General features: G+C 41.6%; 1 protein-coding gene across 3 annotated transcripts; it reads right to left on the bottom strand.

Moving 5' to 3' along the window:
* phf3 (PHD finger protein 3) lies at positions 1-20189 on the bottom strand. Of its 3 annotated transcripts, none has more exons than XM_036546613.1 (16): positions 20053-20189; positions 14409-14671; positions 14180-14314; positions 12293-13736; positions 10532-10793; positions 9958-10087; positions 9423-9543; positions 8028-8184; positions 7708-7824; positions 6685-6813; positions 6098-6227; positions 5634-5826; positions 4907-5054; positions 4358-4447; positions 3586-3781; positions 1-3403 (listed from the first exon to the last, which is right to left on the bottom strand). In XM_036546613.1, the coding sequence occupies exons 2-16, from the start codon at positions 14644-14646 to the stop codon at positions 1020-1022; spliced, it is 5874 nt and encodes a 1957-aa protein (XP_036402506.1). In that variant the 5' UTR covers positions 14647-14671; positions 20053-20189; the 3' UTR covers positions 1-1019. The 3 variants fall into 3 exon arrangements, with proteins under 3 accessions (XP_036402506.1, XP_036402507.1, XP_036402508.1); XM_036546614.1 differs by having other exon boundaries at positions 20069-20189; XM_036546615.1 differs by having other exon boundaries at positions 2-3403; positions 14409-14608; positions 20069-20189.
* Positions 20190-21190: the final 1001 nt, after the last annotated feature.

Below are 21190 nucleotides of genomic sequence, written 5' to 3'. Positions count from 1 at the left end.
TAGGATATAGAAAGATTTATATTCAGTGCGGAGGCTCAAAAATATGAATAAACAGATTATTCACAGATGCTAACATTACATTCTAAATATCTGAGTGGCTATAATAACTACCTAAGTAGTTGGACACACGTAACATTTTCTTGAGTTCAGTTCATATTTTAATCAAATCAAACAGCCTTCTACAAGTCCCCATAAATCCTACCACCCCATCCCTATCCCTCATATTTTGTTGATTAGTTATCTTTGTTGAACATTTAAGACTCAAAGCAACAGCTTTGAGAAACAGTTAAAATAAGTATGCAATTTCCAGACATGGGAATTTTTCTTTGTGTCAACAATAAAAAGATTAGCTTTATTATTAACTGTACATAAACACTATGCAGAAGGCACACAATTTCTACTGTACATGACAGGCCAAAATGTACAGACTACGCTCATTAAGAACAAATAGAAAAACATTTTGGAGAATCGAGTAACATGAAGGGAAATTGAAATTTGATATCCAGGGTCAAAGAGCTGCTATAATGACACAAAGTTCAATGAAACTTGCTTATCTGATTTTTTCTCTACATGTGGTAGCATGGCTCCTTTTGTTTCCCTGTTTCCACCAATCTGGAGGTGGAGTAAATATCTGCAGCACTGTATGTATTTTATGTTGCTTCAAGCAATGAAAAGCTTTTACAGTTCACATGTTTTTGTTTGTTTTTTAAAATGAATGCCTCAGTTCAGCTCCAAGTGCAGTAGTACAATGTGTGAAGCAATTAAAAATATATAAACTAGAAATGTACAGCCATTTTTAAAAACGTAATCAAAATTGTTGAAAGATCAACCATATCAGTTTTATATAAAAAAAAAGAAAAGCTGCTTCTTATTTATTTTCTTTTGAACTTGTTAATCTTATTGAAACATCTGTTCTACTCTTTTGTAAAGTTAACAAGGAAAAATGAAGGAAGATGGCATTTATAAAGATGATGTCCCCATAGAAAAAAATAGGCAGAGGCCTGGATGGGTGGCAGAAATCACGAGCGTCTTTCCTTGGACTTTTCTTTCAAGCTCTTCCTCCCTTTATCATAATCTGAGGGTCTCCTGTGTCGGTCCCTGTCCCGTTCACGGTCCCTGTCCCTGTCCCTGTGGTGGCTACTGTGTTCGTCACTGTGGCGCCGGTCCTTCCGTTTCTCGTCTCTGGAGTGGTGATCACCGTAGCTGTGGTGCCTGCTCCTGCTGTCCCGGTGCTTATCCTCCTGACTGTGCCTGCGTTCTCTGCCACTCCTCTCCCTGCTCCGGCTCCGGCTCCGGCTGCGACTCCGGCTCCTGCTAGGGCTCCGACTCCGGCTCCGGCTCCAGCTGCGGGTCCGGCTCCTCTCCCGGTGCCGCTCTCTGTGCTTCCCTCGGTCTCGTTCTCTCTCATGGTGCCGGGCCTTCCTCTCCTGGTAGGACTCACTGTGGTGCCTCTGTCTACTGTAGTGGTCACCACTCTCTCTCTTGCTGCTGTCTTCAGAATGACGGGGCTGCTTCTCCCACGGGTCGCTGTACCGCCGCTCCGGTCCCTTCTCATCTTTGGTTGGGGCTGGCGGTTTTGAGACCTCTGTGAACCTTGATGCCTCGTAAGATACCGCTGGCCCAGGAGGTGGGAAGTTTACTGGCGCACTCGGCCCAGAAGGAGGGAAGTTCACCTGGGGAGTTGGGCCAGGAGGGGGGAAGTTAGCCTGGGGAGTTGGCCCGGGAGGTGGGAAACTGGCCTGGGGAGTTGGCCCGGGAAGAGGGAAGCTAGACTGAGGAGCTGGCCCAGGAGGGGGGAAACTGGCTTGGGGAGTTGGCCCAGGAGGTAGGAAACTGGCTTGCGGAGTTGGCCCAGGAGGTGGGAAATTAGTCTGGGGAGTTGGTCCAGGAGGTGGGAAGTTGTCTGGGGGAGGTGCCGATGCAGACCACGTTAGGGCGTGATTCCGAACGTGGGGCTCTGGTTGGGGGAAAATGAAAGGCGGGCCACTGGAGTAACCCAAACTGGGTGGCCCTGGTTGTTGAAGAGGCTGGAAAGGAGGCACAGTACTACTTTGCATAGGAAAGCCAGGTGGTTGTGCATGGTGAGGGAACTCAGAAGATCCAACATGGACGGGGGGGAAGGTGGCGGCCAGCGGTCTATGTCCTCCCTGAGAGAATGCAGCGGTTGGAGAAGTCAGAGTGCCTGGCCGTGGCAAGTTGTGCTCTTCGTTTTTGCCATAAGATGAGACGGTGCTTATGCTTTGAATATCTTCCATCGGTGGGTAATCGGTCTGTGGCGGACACGAGTGCGTAGCGGCTGCTGGACGGGGCAAACACTGCTTGTCCGTGTTCAGTACAGGTACATTAAACACCTGTGAGGGCTCATGTGGAGTAGGATGAGCAGCTGGTCCTGAATTAACCATTTCTGTTCCCTTCTCTTCAGCACTTCCACAACTGGAATCTACAGAGGAGCTTTGCTTTTCCTGTTTGACTGTAGGAGAACTGTTTTTCAAGATTCCTCCGGTTGGTGGTCTGGGGCCCTTTGTTGGACTGGGGAGGTTGGATGAGATGCTCTCTTTCGAGGTCGCATCACATCCGGCTTCTGGAGTTGAGTCAAATGGCTGTTCAAGTTTGGGTTTGGTTTCTTCGTCCATTGGTCCGACTTTGCTTGTTGAGCAGATGTGACTGTCACCCAGCTCTTTTGCAGCTGGGGCCGGGGCCAGGTTTGCCAGGAATGCCTCGGTGGAAACATCAGAGGGCTTGTCTTTAAGAGAAACCACAGAGGCAGAAACACTTACAGAGCTTACGCCATCCTTCCCTGGAGAGTCATTGGTATTGGACTTTTCCTTGGGGCTGGATGGTAGAGGCTCTGTTTTCACAGTCCTAGGTTCCTTCTTCTTTATGATAAAACGATCCAGCCTGGGACCATTGGATGCTGGACTTTTACTGGAGACGATTCCTTGGGCTGCACTGTCACCCACAACAGTCTGTTTGTCTGCTTCCTTTTCTGTGCTACTTGGTAAAACCTCACCTGTTTCTGAAGAGGATGCTGATGAGCCCTCCCCTCCTACTAGCACCCCAGGGAGAAAGCGCAGTGGTTTAGCAGACTCCTGTAGACTAGACTCTACAGCTGAAGGAGTCCCCTCAGCATCCCGCTTCCCAGGCTTTGCTTCTTCCTGCACCAACTGTTGTGGTTTTGAAACTTCCACTAGTCGTGCAATATTCAGGGGGTCAAAACTACCACTGGCTTCAGTATGGCCACCTTCGCCATTGTTGACGGGATCCAGCTTGGCTCTGTTCTCAGATAAGAGTCTTGGGGCGGATGTTTCAGGAATGCTTATGGGCAAGATGACTCCATAGTCCCTTTTGACCCTTTGTCGAATGATTAACCCCAGTAGGATATTGGGACGGTTGGTTTCCAGCCCTGTGAAATCACACAACATCCAAGAGGCTGATTTCAAAAAGTGGCTAACAAAGGTGCAATGTCAAAATCTTACATAGGTTTGACCGTTTATTCCAGAAGGAACAAGTCATCTTCATTTTAGAGGGTTAAAACAGATGTTACCAAGCCAGGAAAGTGACAAGCAGACAGAGCATTAGTCTTACCTGGGCCATCGAAAGGCACAAGCTGGTGTGGGATTTTTTCAGCACAACCCAGGGGAATGAGATACATGTCTTTCACATGCTTCATGTTGTTGGCTACAACACCATAACGCTTCCTGCTACTGAAATAGGCATAAAGCAGGGTATAGGAAATCTCATCCTCTTCAGTCGCAGGGGAAAACCGAATCAAACACACCTCCTGAGAATAAATAAAAAGTTATTTAAAAATGAGAAAGAAAACAGGTCACTTATTTACCCCTGCTACAGATGTGTTTTGATTAATTTGATATTTGACAACTCTGTGGCTGCCAAGACAGAATATTTGGCAAATCAAACCTGACCACCCCCCCCCCCCCCCCCCCAATCCCAGTATGAAAGGCCAATTTTTTGTGTAAATAATGACTCGCTCGAAATGGATCTACATTCATTCTCCCAGGAAAATTAATGTCAATGAATTTTGTTTATGCAAGGTTCTTAGGCTGTCCTTCATGAATACTGATGAGGAAAAAATACTGGATTGTGATTTTCTGTTAATTAATAAGCAGCTCAGTTCCAATTCATGTAATGTATTATTTGGTCTTCTCAAATGTTTAAATAACCAAATATGCTGTCTCATTCCTACCCCTTCCAGTCTTGTTTCCTGCCACACAGACTAGACATTGTATAGAATGGTTAATGTGCCTTTCCCTTGCTCATTTGACCATTCATTTTCACAGTCCTGAGACTGGGGAGCAGATGGAGAGTCTTTGGGAAACCACATTTATGATGATCTCACTTTAGTTCCAGAGGCCCGAATCTTTTCCACGTAATCCCACACCGTCTGTGGAGAGATCCTTCCACCAACCTGGATGCTGTCCGGCAGATCCTGTTGAAAAGATCACCTCATAAACAGTGCAGTTTATGTTTCACTGCCTATTTATTACCTGAAGTGTTCAATAAATGTATTGTTACATTATTCAGATGATCCCCCACATCCATGTAGCATAACCACCATAATAACAAACACATTTTAGGTTGATAATTACATTTGTAATTATGTCCAGTAATTCCTATCCTACATAATTCATTCATACAATACAGTTACAATACATAAAATCCACCAGAGGTTTTCAACCTTATTCTGGAATGGTACTATTAAGCCAAGTACCAAGTTATGATCTATGCCCCATCAGTTTCAAAATCCATTATTATTTACCCTGACTCCAAGTATCCCCTATAATGCTCTGAAGTATCCTTACTTCAAAACCTGGGATCTTCAATCAAAATTCCAGTTAAGCTTAAATGGCTGCTGTGTTGATTTCCCGTTGTTATTCAAGATTCTTACCTCAGTCAGGTGGTCCAGAACCCCTGAAACTGGGTATGCTTTTGTGACAAACTTGGCCACAGACGGCATGTTCACAAACCCCCTCCACAGAGATTCCAAACGAGCCAGGAATGTGACTTCTTCCTGCCTCCCAGTAGCGCTATCCAACCTGGAACAATTCTGATCACTTAACCACCCACCACACATCACTTAAGAATTAAAACTTGGCCGCACGCACTCTATGGCTCCTATTACATTGGTTCTGACTGCTACAGTCATCATGTGTGACACGACATATTGGTTCTATCCTGACCAATGCTCCAACACAAATGAACACACAAGCACATACAGTACCAGACAAATGTTTGGACACAGTTTTTATTCTTCTTTTATCCTGTTTTCCACATTTTAGAATAACAGTACAGACATCAAAACTATGAAATGATACAAATGGAATTATGCAGTGTCCAAAAAAGTGTTGAACAAATCAAAACAAACTTTATATTTTATATTATTCAAAGTAGGCAAAAATATTTTGAATTTGTTTTTTGAAATACATTCATACATAGACAAATAAATAGTGAAAATGAACTTCAAGCACTTAAGCACAAGTCTTCAGAACAAAATGTCTTAGAATGCATTTTTTCCCATTATCTTAATCAGGTGTGTCCAAACTTTTGACTGGTACTGTATAGTATTACTTTTTGTCGATATTCAAGGATAGGATAAATGAGAAAATGGGTCTCACCTTCCATCTGAAGTGGAGAGGACCCTGGGAGTAGTCAGACATTCCTCTACAGTGCTGAGTGAAAACTCATCAGTCAGAGGAGGCGTGGGATCAGAGCGGGCCTCTGCTTCCTGGCCTGACTGCCTGCGCAATACTGTGGTGGCCACTTTCACCACTTTTGTAGCGCCATCTTCTGCAGGTGGAGCCATTCGACCTTTCAGTAGAGAAACATTGACCCACAGTAGTTTTAGTGTCCTTCACTCTTCTGTTTTACATTTCACCACTAGTCACTAGATGTTCAAAGGAGTGTCTGAGAACAGGAGCTGAACAGACACTTTTCATATTAGTCACCACTCCTTCTTCCTGCTCTCAGTTAAGCAGCTTGGGGAAAACTACTTTTAGTTGCACTTAAGTCATTCACCAAAACTTCCCTTATTACTGCCTGATCACCTCTGACTGCACGGAGACCAGATTTTCATGATTACCTGTACAAATCTTGCAGTTGAGGTCAAAGAGGTGTGCCTTGTGTTGGCTGGTCGTGTCCTTTGAGCTCTCAGATTCAGATTCTTCAGGAACTTCCTTTGCCTCCTCAGCTGGTCTGTGAACTGTCTCTACCTAAATGGAGCACCACAAACAGTAGGTAAAGAGTGCTGGACTCATTGTGTGGTCTTTGGTTGTGAGCCCCCAGTAATGATTACAACCAATAATGAAAAAGAATATTAGAGTTCCTGGACCATAGATTCTGGAGCCAAGTGGCCTTGCACAGTGTGAACCACTTGAGTTGTTTTAGCAAATATCCATCTGTAAAAATGGATAATGCTTAAAAACAACAGCTATGTAAGCCACCCTAGATAAGAGCATTTCCAAAGTAATAATAAAATAAAAATAATATCTTTTAAACATATTATCCATTTATACAGTTGTGCATTTCTTACTTTAACAAAAGTACAACAGCAGTCCCCCACCTGGGCATTGAACTTGCAACCATCCGGATACAAGTCATGCACTCAAATCATTAAGCCATCCTGCTGTTCCTGTTTCAACAAAGATAATAGGGTGAGTTCCCTCTTACCTCTGCTTCAATAGCTTCAGGCCGTTTTATAGGCTCCTGGCTTTCAATCTCAATTTCTCCTTTGTGGGTGATTTTGGTGATGGGTCGCCTCTCTGCCTCTCGCTGCTCCTTCTCAATCATTTCAATCATCTAAGAAAAATATTGCAGGTGATCCGCTATGTTTTCAAATTTATTGGCCCAGTGGGTCAATGACTGTTTTATTAACTGTAATTGACATTTTAAAACAATGGTAAAACAACATTTCAAGCTTTGCCAAACACTAAATTTCACACTGTTTATGAGAAGTACTGCTATACAAGATGCCTATCCCGAAGACCCTGATCACCTTCAAAAGGCACTGAAAACCCAGCATTTCCTTCACTAAAGTGTCTGAACTTCAAACAATAAAAAGATCATACTTGGGGTAGGATAAATACTGCAGGTTACAGATACAGCTGTCATTTCAACAGTGTAGTGTAATTAATCCAAAATCAAGAATATAAGTAGGTGTGAGCTCTTCCTGGCACTATCAAAGGTTTCACAAGAATAACAGCTCTGAAATGACTGTACACAGAACTCGACATTAGTTAACTGTGCAACATAATTTTTCCTCTTAGAATAAATCAGTGATTATTGTATCAGTATTGTTAAGAGGAGATTTGAACCTAAGGAAAGAAATCTACAAGCCTCAAATATTCTTCCCCAAAAACAGTCTCAAGAGGACTGGATATTTTCATTTTACAGATTCCAAAGTGTTACCTGCCCACAGAGTAGAACCCAAAGTGTGGATGCACTTATACTCTAATAAAAAATGATAAAAAAAGACAGCTGAACAAATAGCACAAACAAATTCAGATGAGAGCTCTTTTGTCAGCAATTTTAAGTTAAGGAAACCATTACATTATAATTCAGAGCAGCCTGTATTCATAAGCAAGAGAGAAACAAAAATGAAAAACTTTTCTCATCTCTCGTGATGACGTTTTGAAGTAAATGCCCAGCCCTAGGTATATGAACATAAAGGGCAGCTGTGGAAGCATAACTCACATGCCGATTTTCCCTCTGTCTCCAGGCTGCCAGTTCTTTTGAAGCCAGTTCCTCTGGACTCATTCGGATCAAATGGTCTGGAGAAATTTCCCCTTTGAGAACACGCTTAAACAGGACCTGAGGGGAGGAGAGTTATTCCCAAACAATGATTAATACTTTTTGCACTTCAAAAACATGTTGCTTTCTAACACTATGTAATATACATTGCTGCTGTGAAGCTGAGGCTTTATTCAGGTTCCATGTAATCCCACACCGACTTCTATAACAGACTTTTTAAACCAAAATTCTGCCTAAACCCTGCACACCATGCACATACTTACATTGTTTTTAGCATCTTTGAGGTTGAACATCAAGCTCCTGTACTTGCTTTTGTATTTGCTGTCAGTGTCCCGGAAGAAGGCAAAAAGTTCCTTCTCTATTTTTATAGCTACATTAGCAGCCCTCTCTGTCGAAACCTTTAAGTCTGACTCCTTCAGTCTGAAAGAAAAATACATTGTGAGAAACATACATACACATGAAATGTACATACACATGAAACCCACATCAGTACACAAGCAGTTTGCTAATCACTCTATACAAATCTGGTCCTTTGAAATTAACATCTGTATTGTAATTACAGAGTATCTTCCACATCCCAACAGAATAATACAGCCATTTGCTAATTAGCAATCCCAGTAGCCCAGGACATGTCTCACAACGCATGTACAGCCACTTACACTGCTTTCCTGCTTTAAGCAAAGAGCCACGCCTCTTTTTTAAGAGTCATAATTTACATGAACTTGCAAGCTACATACATATTAATCTGACTTTTGTGATTAAACAGCTGTTACAGCTGAAAAACAATCTCATTGTATAAATTACTCGTTGCATAAATGTTTGAGAGACAAAACTTCTGCCACTTCAGCCACGAACACGGTTCATTACAAGGGTATTGTAAGCAGACTAACTTTGCCTCAGCAGACAGTACAAATAGGCTGGCTGTTTGTTCTCTATTAGTAAAAACTGCATTGTTAGGATTGGTAATCATTAAAGACTAGCTGGTACCTTCAAATGTTTTGAGGATGTTACCATGATTCTGAAAGCCTGAAAACACAATTTTATTGCATAGCGATATGCTTTCACAGTAAAACAATCTGCACCCAGCAGGCTAATTAATAGTTATTAAATTAAAATGAATTATCTGACAAACTTCCACTAAATCTGACAAAATCAGAATAGTTACATCCCATACTATTTTTTATAGTAAGTCTCAAGTGTCAACTTCTTCTAATAAATGTATGTCTTAGATTATATTGTAAATAAAGTTAACTGGCTTTCAACTGTTGACTGTTTTCTCTAAACAGGGGTGGGGCAGGTGACTCAACTGGAGTAGATAAAGTAGAGGTTTAAAGGTTTACTAGACTAGTTACTGGACATCTATACTCTTAGATTTTTAAAGGTTCATACTTTCCTTCCTCTCTACTTTTCAATGCATGTAAAGCACAAAAATGAACCCCCACAAGAGAATGTAGAGTACTAGCTGGTGGGAAGCTGAGGATTCAACCACTCTGAAAGTTATAGGTTATGTTAGATTAGATTCCAACATAGATTCCAACTATGTGGACACTACTGACAAAAAATGACAAAAAAGCACATATTTTGTATAAAAGCGGTATATGACTATGCTGCAGCTACTTGATAAGCAGTGAATGAGTGATGTAGGTTGTTGCAATTACCGCTTCAGTAGGATGTCCTTCAGAGAATCTCGAACATTCCTCCTGATCTGTTCTACGGAGGGTTTCTTAGAGGCGGGGGGTGAGGCTTTGGATTTTTTTGTATCCTGCCTCTCGTGCGCCGCTGAGGAAACAATGAGAGACTACAGTAAAGCACTGGTCTCTATAAAAAAAAATGCAAACTGGTAAAGTCAATGAATGAAGGTCATACCACAAAAACTTCGCAAACTACACTGAAGGACAACAGTAACTATTAAGAAATTCTTTCATAGAATGTTCCAATGGGAAAAATACCAAACCAATCATTCTTGTTTTATAACAAGGATTGAGAGATTGCGACAGAGTACTTGAACAAAACTCACTGACTGAGTGAAAGGGGGTAGAAAATAATGTTCTTTTATGTGACTGCCAGCAAAAGTATGAAAATTATTTTTCATAATCACAACTATCATTCTCAGTGTGATTAGGCCATTACAAAGCCAACCAGTGGCAAAGAAACATGACCCTGAGGGCTGGGTGCAGCGTAAAATCTTAGTACTTGTTTTCTGTGGCGAGTCCCCTGGGGCGTGTGGGGCTTTCACTGTTGGAGCATTTTTCTGGTCTGAAAGTGATGTCGTCCGGCTGTCTGTGTCTCTGACTTCTGTTGAGTGTTTTCTCTCAATAGAATCCTTGATTGGAGGATCAAAGTAGAGAATAAATTAGCACAGCTTGAATTTGGTTATTTACACATGTACAGGAGAAGGGTGCAGGAAGTTACATATAGGTCCAGCTATACCCATCCAAAGACAAGAAAATGACTGACAGAATGTACCTGGACCATATCAATAAAAAATATCACTCTAAAACTGACCATGATTTTGTGTAAGTAAGGTGAGTGACGTTTTTGTCAGCTTTGTAAATAAAGCTAAAAGTGCAGTATTCATGATGCAAAACAGATTCTCATGAGGACAGTTTCCCTACGATGTTCATTTTTAGGTCTGCACTTCTGTTTTCTTTCGGAGTATCTAAGGATTCCACACAATACCTGTGAGTATGTATTTAGTGCAATTTTAGAAGCAAAATGTAATTTTCCAAACAATAATTTGCAGACAGCTATAGCTTCTTAATCTCACCTTCTTGATGATCCGGACTCCTGTTGTTGCTTGAGGTGGCGGGCCCTGTTTGTCCTGTCCATGAACAGGTTTGCTGTCCGCAGTATGTCCAGGTTTTGAAGTGCCCTCTGACGGTGACACACCCTTCTTGTCCTCCTCAGCGCAACACTTCAGACACACATACTCCTGGTCCTCCTGCTCCATCTGCTGTGCCTTGGCCAGGTCCAGCCCCACACAGTCACCATGGAACCAATCATCACAGCGACCACATCCCACCATCAACCTAAGCACACAGCAAGCAGTCAGTGATTACCCTGACTAAAATTTACAAAACTGACACATACTGATTACACCAAGATAAAAGCATATTTAACATGATGCTTTCTTCAATCTTATTTAATTTTCCAAATTATTTAGAATTGTAAAAGACAAAAGGTATATTGGTGGTGGGGTATATCTCTACCTGCAATGAGCAGTCAGAATGTTTAAAATTAGCAACAAGACAAAAGTAATACTTTTGCCAGTGTCCCCCATGCTTCATATGAGTTCATATGAGAAACAAAGATGCAGTTCAACTTCTGTACTTGGGCAAAATTCCTTTAGGTAGACTCTATTTTTCTAAATGGACATACTGGAGAAAAAAAGTAAAGTAAAGTATCTAGCTATCAATGTAAATAAAAATCACTTTACATTTTTAAGCAACAACTTATCTGATTAATGTAGGTACTTGTGCAAAGCCCTTTTCACATTAGCTAGCTGGCAGCAGTAATGTTAGATTAGCTTCCTAAGGTACACTAGTTTTCTGAATTCTCTCTTGTTAGCTATCACATTGAGCTACCTAAACTGCTAGCTCTGCTGGCTAAAATGCAAGCAAGTTAATGCTCGCTAGGTCAATTTACTCAAGTTTGCTTTGAAGAAATGTCAAACTTTCTCACACAACATGTGACTCCCCACCATCCAAATCATGTTTAGCAAGTTGGCTACAAGTACAGATGGTGTACAGTTACATATTGTTAGGAGCTAGCTACCTAAGTTGGCAGCCATCAAACACGGTTAGGTGACTAGCTAATGTTAAGGTTAGTGAAGCATGATGACACTTGGCTAACTTTACATTAATTATGAAGACTTCCATGCAGAAAAGCCTGGGCCTTTAAATACATATATTCATTATTTTGCAGAAACACCTTATTTTGCTACATAAATGCAGTTTCTTACTAGCTTTTTGAGACAAGTTAGGCATCTTCTGATGGGGCTTGTTGTGATGAAACATGGTCAGAGCTTGCGTTAATATGCTAAGTACGTATCTGCTAAGAGCATCATAAAATGATAGTTTTTGTGTCTTTGTGTCTATTCGTATTATGTTTTTCTTTCAAGCTGTGTTGATTCAAGTGACTGATGCATTTTTATCAGCAAAATTCTATCAAAAGGTAAAGATAAAAACACTAACACTATTAATTATTTCATCCTCCATTAAGGATGCTTAATCAATAACTGCCCTCTGGGCAATCACCTTCTCAAAAGAAATTTGTGTCATTACATGCCTGCACATGACCAGGAAGAGAGAGATAAAAACAGGGAGAGAGACACACAGGACCGGAAAGACACAGGAACAGGGAAAGGGTGAATGACCAGGGAGAGGGAAAGACACAGAACCAAGGATACAAAAATACCAAACAAACAATGGAAAGAGAATCTGTGGAGGATGTTTTTTTTCCTCCTTTTTTATTTTACAAATCAGTGCCCCCCTTGTGCTCAGAAGTGCCAGAGAGAGAACAGACCTACCTGTTGGTGTGGGGTTTTTTGCAGAATCCACAGTGCTTGCTTGGATCCCATGCAGCTTCACTGTCTGCTGACTCCTCTTCCACAGCCTCCTTCTTGGCAACGGGAGCATTGTCAGGAATGAACAGCTGCGGCTCATCCAGCGAGAGGCTTTTGGAGCTCCTACTCCTGGGCCTTTGGGAAGCCTTGTCCAACTTCTTTATCTTCAGTTTCTCTTGCTTCTCCTCTTCAGGGGCTTCCTTCTGCTGGTGGCCAGGTTTTAGTGGCACTGTTGCTTGGTGGTGTGGTCTTGGCCCAACAGTGGAAGTGTGTGGGGATTTTTGGATAGCCGGCTGCATTCTCTGATGCGGGCTATGAAACACATCTGGGCCAGCACTGGGAGGGAGAGGCCTTTTGCCAGAAGTGCCTGCTAGCTCTGCTGATTTCAGGGCTTTGTAAGGTGGCAGAACTCCTTTAACAAGTCCTCTGTCAGGACACTTCTGTATTTTGGAGGGTGGGTGGGTCTTCAGATGCTCCATTCGTCTTTTTGCCACCTTCACCATTTGCTTTCCTTTGACTGGTAGCACATTTTGACTGTCGCTTCTGGCTCTCTTCCTGGGCCCGAGGGGTTTGGGTCCTGTTCCTGTACTAGCCGGCCTGCTGAGAGTTGGTTGCTGCTGCTGGCCGACAGAAGGGGATGGATCAGATTTTGGCCATGTCTTGGCTGGAACTCTTTGGTCCTTTCCTCCTTTGCCTTTAGGTGTGTTGAGGCGATCTGCACTAGTCTGTTGTACCATCTCGCCTCTATTTGGGTTTCCACTAGAACCCCCAACGGTGCATGGATTTACTTTCTGAGCATCCATCTGGTCATTTGTTTTAGCCTCAACTGTGCTTTGACCCACTGCACTGACGTCGCTCAACAGCGTACTGTTACCATCTTGAACCTCAGTGGGATTTCCGTAGGGCCCTATCTGGGCGGGTGTGTCACCAGCAGAGAGTGGTATGAGGTCCTGCCCAGTGCTTGACTCTCCTGCCACTTCTGCAGCAGTATCTTGGGGATGGGTAGCCTCAGCCTGTGCTCCTGCAAACTCCAACCCACCTGCACACGCTGAGCTCTCCTGGAAACACACAGGCTCAGCAACACTTGCATCAGCCCTAGGCGAGGACTGGGATGGTCCCGGGAGAAGTTCAATTTTGTATCCTCCCACGGTGACCGTCAACCGCCTCAACACGACCACAGGATTCATGGATTGGGCCACATGCTTGTTGCTTAGCACGCTCTCCAGCATTGCATCTTTCCTCTCCTGAGAAAGATCACCCTGCTCTTCCTGGTCCTCGGCCGATTCGTGCTGTGTTGGTTTGTTTGCTGCTCTCCTGCCAGGTTTCCCTGTAGCCTTACTGCAAGCTAATTTGCTGGCAGGTCTACCGCGTCGAGCTTTTGAACTCTCACATGCACTTTTAACTGGCTCTGTAGAGGAAAAAATGGCAAAGGTGCAAATAATTAACTTTCTCAGCCCACAGCATTCCATTAAATCTGTGCCCAAGGACTTCCACACATCAAGTGTAAACTAAAAAATGGAAGGATGTCATCTTTTGTGACTTTTCAGACACATTTTTGTCCTTGTAGGTTCTCAATATAAGGGTCCGGCTAAGGTTAATAAGCTCTACAGTATACAGCAATGTGTACTTAGAGAATTTCACCACATGACACACAATCAAAAATCTTCTATTGGGCTGATGTTCAGCAATTCGAAGGAAGACTCTTTTTTGTGCATATTAATCTTAAAGTAAACAAAATGACTTTGACCATCTTTCTGCACCATCTGTACCATTCTCTACCATTACCATTTTTTCTTTACTGCAGACACTACCTGAGAAAGGCATCAAAATCACTGAAAGTCTTGCACTCACCTTGTGCAGTTATACGTGGAGATTTCCTGGATAAGCGAGACACAGCTTTTCCCCTACCTCGTCCACTCTTAGGGCGAGTCAGCTCACGTCCTACAGAATGGTGTACACTCTGTGACTCACTCATTACTTCAAGACCTGAAAGGGATCAGAGAAAAGGTTGGGGTATCAGTCAATTATGGGTATCAGTCACTCAGAATTTCAAAATTGTAAGCATAGTATATATACTTACCTGTAGATCCAGCAATCGGATAGTTGGCATCATCATTATCCAAGAGATGGAACTGAGTACTGGCAGATCCAAGCATGGGATCTTTGTCACTGAGCATGTTCTTTAAAGAGTCTTCCAGGTAGTTTTTATCTGTTCCCAACTCATCACTTGCTTCACTCTCCAAATTCTGCCCTAGTAATAAGGCGTTATCCAACTGGTCACTGGGAATTAAATGGTTAAAGGTGTCAACTATATCCATGAATGCTGCTGCTTTCCTGTAAGCTCTGCAGAAATAAAAGAATATGCAGTAAGCATGTTTCAAAAGTATTCAACATGTCCTCTTCAAGATATTTTTATGATTAATCTTTAAAAACCTACTGCCAGTTGGTCTGAATTTTTCTGCCTACCAGAAAACCACACCAAATATGGATGACAAGGTATACACTGACTGCTTCTAATTGTCAGACTGCACTCCATCATCAATAAAAAACAAAGAAAAGACAACAAAGATCCACTGCTAATCATCTTTGAGTGCAACACGAATATTGCACAACATGCTGAGTACACAAGAGATCCACAATTTCAAAAAGAGCTAACTATGTGCAAAAAAAAACAATTTTAAGTTTATTATTCAACACGATACAAATGCTCTCACTGCAAGTGGCTCAGATGATTCTAGCGATGAGTTTTGACTAATAAATACAATTATTACTATTACTACTCCTCCTCTACTACCCCTTTTAATAGAATGGATCTGTTGCCAATGCGGTCTGATTTTTTGCCAAGGTGGGCCGTGCTGGCACCTTGGAAACACCGCCATAATCATTAGCAAATACACCAAACTCTCTATTCAGAAACAACTGGCTAAGATGGGCTGAAGTGAGAAGTAAACTCCTAGATGAGAAATTAATGTTATGAAAGACATTTATAAAATATGCAGACAGATATAGGCCATAAAAAGAACACTTGCAAAATGCAAGATGCCAAAATACATGCCATTTCAGTCCAATTTCCACTGTAAGTCAATCACTTATTTTCCTGTGATGAAATCTCGTATTGGTCATCGCTGTACAATCACCAATGGCCAATCACAAGCTACATCAGCACAATACAAATTCCTTGACCACCTGAGGATTCAGCTTGATTCGACAACTAACTACCTAGTTTTGGTCCGAGTGTGGTTATCCTTTACATTATCCATCACAGTACATATTCTCATAGCTGTCACTATCATCAATGCCCTGGCGATATCAAAATTTTAATATTATCTTTCAAAAATATTTTTATATAGGATAATATGGGGGGGGGGGGGGCTGAGACTCTTGCCTGACCAAGGTTCCCACCTACACTAGTGACCCACCACACAAGCCTAACATGTCTATAAAAAAGCAGTTCGGCAGCTATATAAAGAACTGGCTACCTAGCTAGAATAACTGGGACTTTTGTTGCTAGCAAGCTAATTGGTCTGCTTTTGTCAAAATCATTCCATGTGAAAGCGGAACAAAAACTTCTGTGGCATTTTGGATTTTCCTGAAACTTAGTACATCAAAAGGTCTTTTGCATGAAACTTGTTTTAAAAATATATTTCAATTTCAAACTGATCAAAGTTGGCATTTTCTTTTCATTTTGGATTTGCCCAGAATCACAAGACGACACTGTAACTTTTGATCTTGGTGTCACTTCAAACCTCACTGTGTGCTCTACGGAACTGATTGCATTTGATTTTGCAAGAACATTCATATGGTTATGAATAAGATGAAAACAAATGTATCATCTTGAATTTTGCTCATTTCTGGTTTGTTGTACACTGTATTGTACAGACGCAGATAATTCCAAACTGTGACCTCAGGCTCCTTCTGAGTTATAACAGCAATTAGGGCTCTAAGAAAGTAAGTGACACTTGATCATCATACAAGGCTATTTGACCAATGTCTGCACTGTAACACAAAGGGCACTAAACTAAGGTCGTACTAATAGTAATATTCTTGACTCCTTTAGCAATAGTTTGCTTACAGAAGAGTTTCTCAGTAAGCTTTTTAAGATTACTCCATCCTACCTTGCAATTTGGCTGCCCTCATTTTCCACTATACTCCACAGTAATAAAGCCCCTGATGCCCTCTGTAGCTTACTTCTCTCAATTATCTGAGGCAACCCAGAGATACTGATACTCCTGATTGTCTGAATAAGCCTTGACCTGCAGCTTGGCTTTTGGCACTGGGACAAATTAGTGTAACTTTTTAAGTGCCATTAATTGTCTTGGCAGCACTGAACCTGTCCCTCAACAAAATATTCTCATTCTCCTACTCTGCCTCTGTGGAATACAAGACAGTTATACCAGGTAACTCTCTCAAAATCAAACAATCAAATCAGGTTTTTGTTGCATCACTTGGTCAGCAGTGTCGCATAGTCATACGGAGCTGGACTCCCAACCAAAAGGTTGCTGGTTCGATAACCCGCTGGAGTACTGCTGCTATACCCTTGGGCAAGGTACTGAAACCAGAATTGCTGCAGTAAATATAAATGAATGTATTTATATTTACTGGTGTAACAACTGTAACGTATGCAAGTCACCTTGGGTAAGAACTTTGGCTAAATGACAATAATGTAATGTAACATACTTCAGACACCACTCTATTTGCAGACGCTGAAGATTTCCATCGCTGTCATAGCAGACAATTGGATGTAATATTGTCTGTTCATTGTTCCAATAAAAACTATGGCCCATATCTTGAAGGACAGAAGAATTATTTGGGGAAGAACCGCCATGTGTAAGGTATTTACCCAGTTTCCTTTACTGCTTTGCAAAATGATAACTGCTGTCTTTCAGTAAAATCATGTCTTTTGAGAACGTTAAGTCTCCAATTCCTCTAAAAATCATCAGAGGACTTGACCAATGTCTGCAGTGTCGACCCATCTGTAGATGTCCATTGCTGGAACTGTATTTACTCTATCAGATTCATGTCCAAACTAATGTGTAGTCTCTCTATTAACGAGCTGTTCCCCAAGTTTGTGGGGAAGTGTGAGGGAAAGACAATCACACCCTCCCTCTTAGATACACAAGGAGCCTGTGCAATATTGATGTAATGAACTCTTTAAAAAGCACCAGCAAGAGCATAGAAGATCATTCATGTCTACAGTGAGGGCCCACGAGAGGACAAGAATGAGACAAAAGTTTGAAAGTCTGCAGTCCCCTGAAAGGGGACCGTTTTTGTATGTAGTTTTATGTTCAATTTGCACTTTGTTTTTGTAGTTTACCATTTTCTGTTGGCAGACCTGTGAGGGTGAGCGTAATAGTTTTTGTTTCATTTATTCCTCATCTCACAGCCATCTTCTGATAAACACTGGTCCACAGACCAAAAAACTTCTGACCCCCTGTCTAAACACTTCTGAACCAGCCCATGGCTACAGTGTGCTGCAGAGGGTTATCTTGTCTCTACATTCATCACATTCCAAGATGGCACTTCTGGCAGAACTGAGCTGCACAACACAGCCATAAGATAATGCTACTAGGTGAAGAAATTTACCTCCACAAGATCCTGAAATGCAGTCCTTGCAGCAATCATCACGACTGTTGTTTTTGTTAATATGATTTTGATTCAGTGTAGACACATACAGAGGGAGTGCCACATCCACACCAGCAAACAGAGTCTACATGGGTCTTAACATTGCAAACCTAATAAGCTGATTTCCTTTCCAGGACATGCAACTTTTCACAAATGCTTCCTTCAAGCTGCAGAGTACAGTGCATTTCTGAGCATAGCTTATTTGCATACAATGTGTCAAAACTCAAAATGTCCCTAAATTTCCTGTCTTCTGCTTTTGTACTACACAGTCCTTACAACAACATATTAAAAATAGAAAACTTTAAAATGTGTTCTGGAAATTTATTTTTTATACATTTCATATTCATACAATTAATGTGCATTTATATCTTGCAAAATCAAAATACCAATTTCTTAGAACATGCTATGAGGTTTCAAATATACAATAACACCTATAGATATCTAATTATATGTCCTTCCTCCAAAGGTCCCTTCTATGTAATGAATTTCAGGAAAATCTAAAATTGCCACACATTTTACACTCCATTTGTGCAACATATTACACACAGGTGATGAATTAGTGTACATCATGCACATTTCATTTGCAACTAACAGAAAACATTAACATCCCACGTGCTACTGTTTCCATTATACAAACCAGTGCCTGCCATGTTTTGGTCAGATTTCTTAGCATGTTTAAGCCACTGACCATATATCAGAGGCCATATCAAACCTGTTTCCATCTACAACACACTCAGATTTTTTTAGTAACTCTTTTGGCTGATGCAGGAACTTTACAGAAAAACCCTCTTGAACATAAGGCACGATCTCACTTCAGGCATGCAGGTCACAAAAACACATGGCAAGAGAGTGTTGGTCAGTTTTTCCTTGTATGTTTTCTTGTTGATTTTATGTCACCCACGTAATCTCTTGACCTCATAATGCAGTTATATATATATACTCAGGGAAATATGGTTTTTATACACCTCTTGTGTCTTTGAAAGCCTTGTCACTTTTGCCGGTGTTTTGGCTAGACCTTTTTTTCCAGTCTTCTTTACCTCCTGTTGTGGTCAAGCCGCCAAAACACAACCTCGTGTTACTTTGCGTTGCAAATTCTACAGGGGTAGCGGTTCCCAAACATCTATACATTATTTGGCCCAACATCTTAGAGCACGTATTTCACTTTGGCAACTACATTTTTTCCATACTGTGGGCTCTCTGTAGTCTATAAAATCAGTATTTACAACGTTTATCTACCGACTTCATCCACCACAGAACAGCCATATTTATCGTGGTATAGCGTTAAGTTAGCAAGCCACACGTATGAAATACACGTATCGTTAGCTAACGTTAGCCACCTTAACATTTTGCGTTTTCATCCATTAATGCAGCGTGTTCCCAATGCCATGGTATTGTAAAACGCATAATGTCCACAAACGTTCAAGTAAATTCAATAATCGCGTGGTTGCCGACACGAAGTTCGGGTAGCAGCCTCACGCTAGCTACCTGCTGCCCAAGAGTGGCACTTCAGGCAGTTAGCAAGCTAGCTAGGCCTCATGCAAACTCGCTGGCTGTCAAGCTTTCTAATTAACTACGACAAAATTCAGGTCAAATATACATTTTTTCATATTTACAGGGTGTTAGCCGGACAAAAACAACTAAATGAGAAAAAGGTCACTAGCTACCAAGCAATTTAAAATTAAACGTGCTAACGTTAGTTTGGGAATACTGGCTAGCTAGCTACTTGGATAGCTCATTAAAGTTGTGCAGGCCTCTCTACCCTTTGCTAGCTAAACCTGCAAAAAATTACGTACGACAGTTAACTTAGCACGTTAGCAAAGGTTAATACTGAAAATACACGTTTAACTCATACACCAAAGAAACAGCCTTCTAGCGGAATTCCACTATTCTGACTAGCTACGGTAGGAAAGGCTGTGGCTTGTCAGCTAATTACCCAGGTTGGCTAGGCCTTGAGTTTGTTTGCACCAACAGCAGCGAGTACAGCCATGATCACGCCCCCTGCACATTTAGCTACCCAGAAATGTACCAGGGGGAATGTAGCTAGCTAGGTAGCTAAACAATTATTTAAGCGGGTATACGTTTAAAACAGTTACTGATTTTACCTTCTTTGTCACGTACCAAAGCCAACGAACTACTTCCGCTCAGAATAACTTGCCCTGGTTTCATAGCGTCCCAGAACAATTTTGCTTCCCTACGCCGTCTTTCGTCCCGATTGCAGCCATTCGGTTCCAGCAGTAGCAACAGCTCACTGCCCTACGTCACGTGACCCGTGTTTACTGAAGGTCCCAGGGCTAGAGTTGATGGTGACATCGATGCTGGAAAAGTTAGTTTGTGTACTATGAGCATTTTATTATGTTTGAGTTGAAAACTTATAATACCCTTAAATTACCTTGCCTGACATCACGAGCTAACTAGCATTCAAAATATTAGTCATTCTTTTGTCATTGCTAGCATGCGAAAGAGTGTTACACACAGCAGCTAAACGAGTGCAACCCACATTCTAGCTAGCTAGCTAGACATCAGCCAGGCTATGCAAATTGCTGCCTAAGTAGCAAGACACGTTATCAGTTGTAACACATTACAGCAGTTCGAAAATTTTAGATATTTATATGGTCCTAAGATTTATCTGTTAAGTTATTTGGTTATCTGTCTTCAACATAGCAATGATCCAGCCATGTGTGCATAGAAAGACTGAGGCAGAGCAGACACCGATGACTGGTGTTTGCCACATTGCCACATTTCTTTGTTACACTAAAACAGGGATCTTTTAGTAAATGCAGACAAAACTGTGGCGACTGGGAGAATATACAGTACAGTATACTATACCATACAGTATATGGCAAATAATAATCAGTATTTTCAGTAAGAAATGTGAACAATGCTGCAGTGTTAGAGGATGATTGTTGAAATTTTGGCAAAATTGTCATCATAGAATGTAACGTACATTTACGTTTACATTACATTTTGTCAGTTAGCAGACGCTCTTATCCAGAGCGACTTATTGCTATATATCGATATACATATAGGCTACTGCATATAGGTCAAATACTGTTGTGCACAGCACATTTATTTACTGGTCCATTCGCTCAAAAAGGTACTATAGTCTCCAAATAGTATTCATAGCAATACGAGGTGAGGTAAGCTATTTATAACGGAGAATATATTCATATCATTGGTCGGGACCATGCGAATTCATACACGCAATCATGCTAACTGATTTCCGGATTTACAGGCGATCGC

The sequence above is a fragment of the Megalops cyprinoides genome, chromosome 15, assembly GCF_013368585.1.
Source record: "Megalops cyprinoides isolate fMegCyp1 chromosome 15, fMegCyp1.pri, whole genome shotgun sequence".
Classification (NCBI taxonomy): Eukaryota; Metazoa; Chordata; class Actinopteri; order Elopiformes; family Megalopidae; genus Megalops; species Megalops cyprinoides.
This window is presented reverse-complemented; position numbering and strand designations above follow the sequence as displayed.

Excerpts from the sequence above, each read along its gene's own strand:
- phf3 (XM_036546613.1), bottom strand. The coding sequence starts at position 14,646 with ATGGATATAGTTGACACCTTTAACCATTTAATTCCCAGTGACCAGTTG. Across the intron at positions 9,544-9,957 it reads GGACTCGCCACAGAAAACAA|CGGCGCACGAGAGGCAGGAT; the intron begins GTACTAAGATTT and ends TTGTTTCCTCAG. Across the intron at positions 7,825-8,027 it reads TCAAAGATGCTAAAAACAAT|GTCCTGTTTAAGCGTGTTCT; the intron begins GTAAGTATGTGC and ends TCCTCCCCTCAG.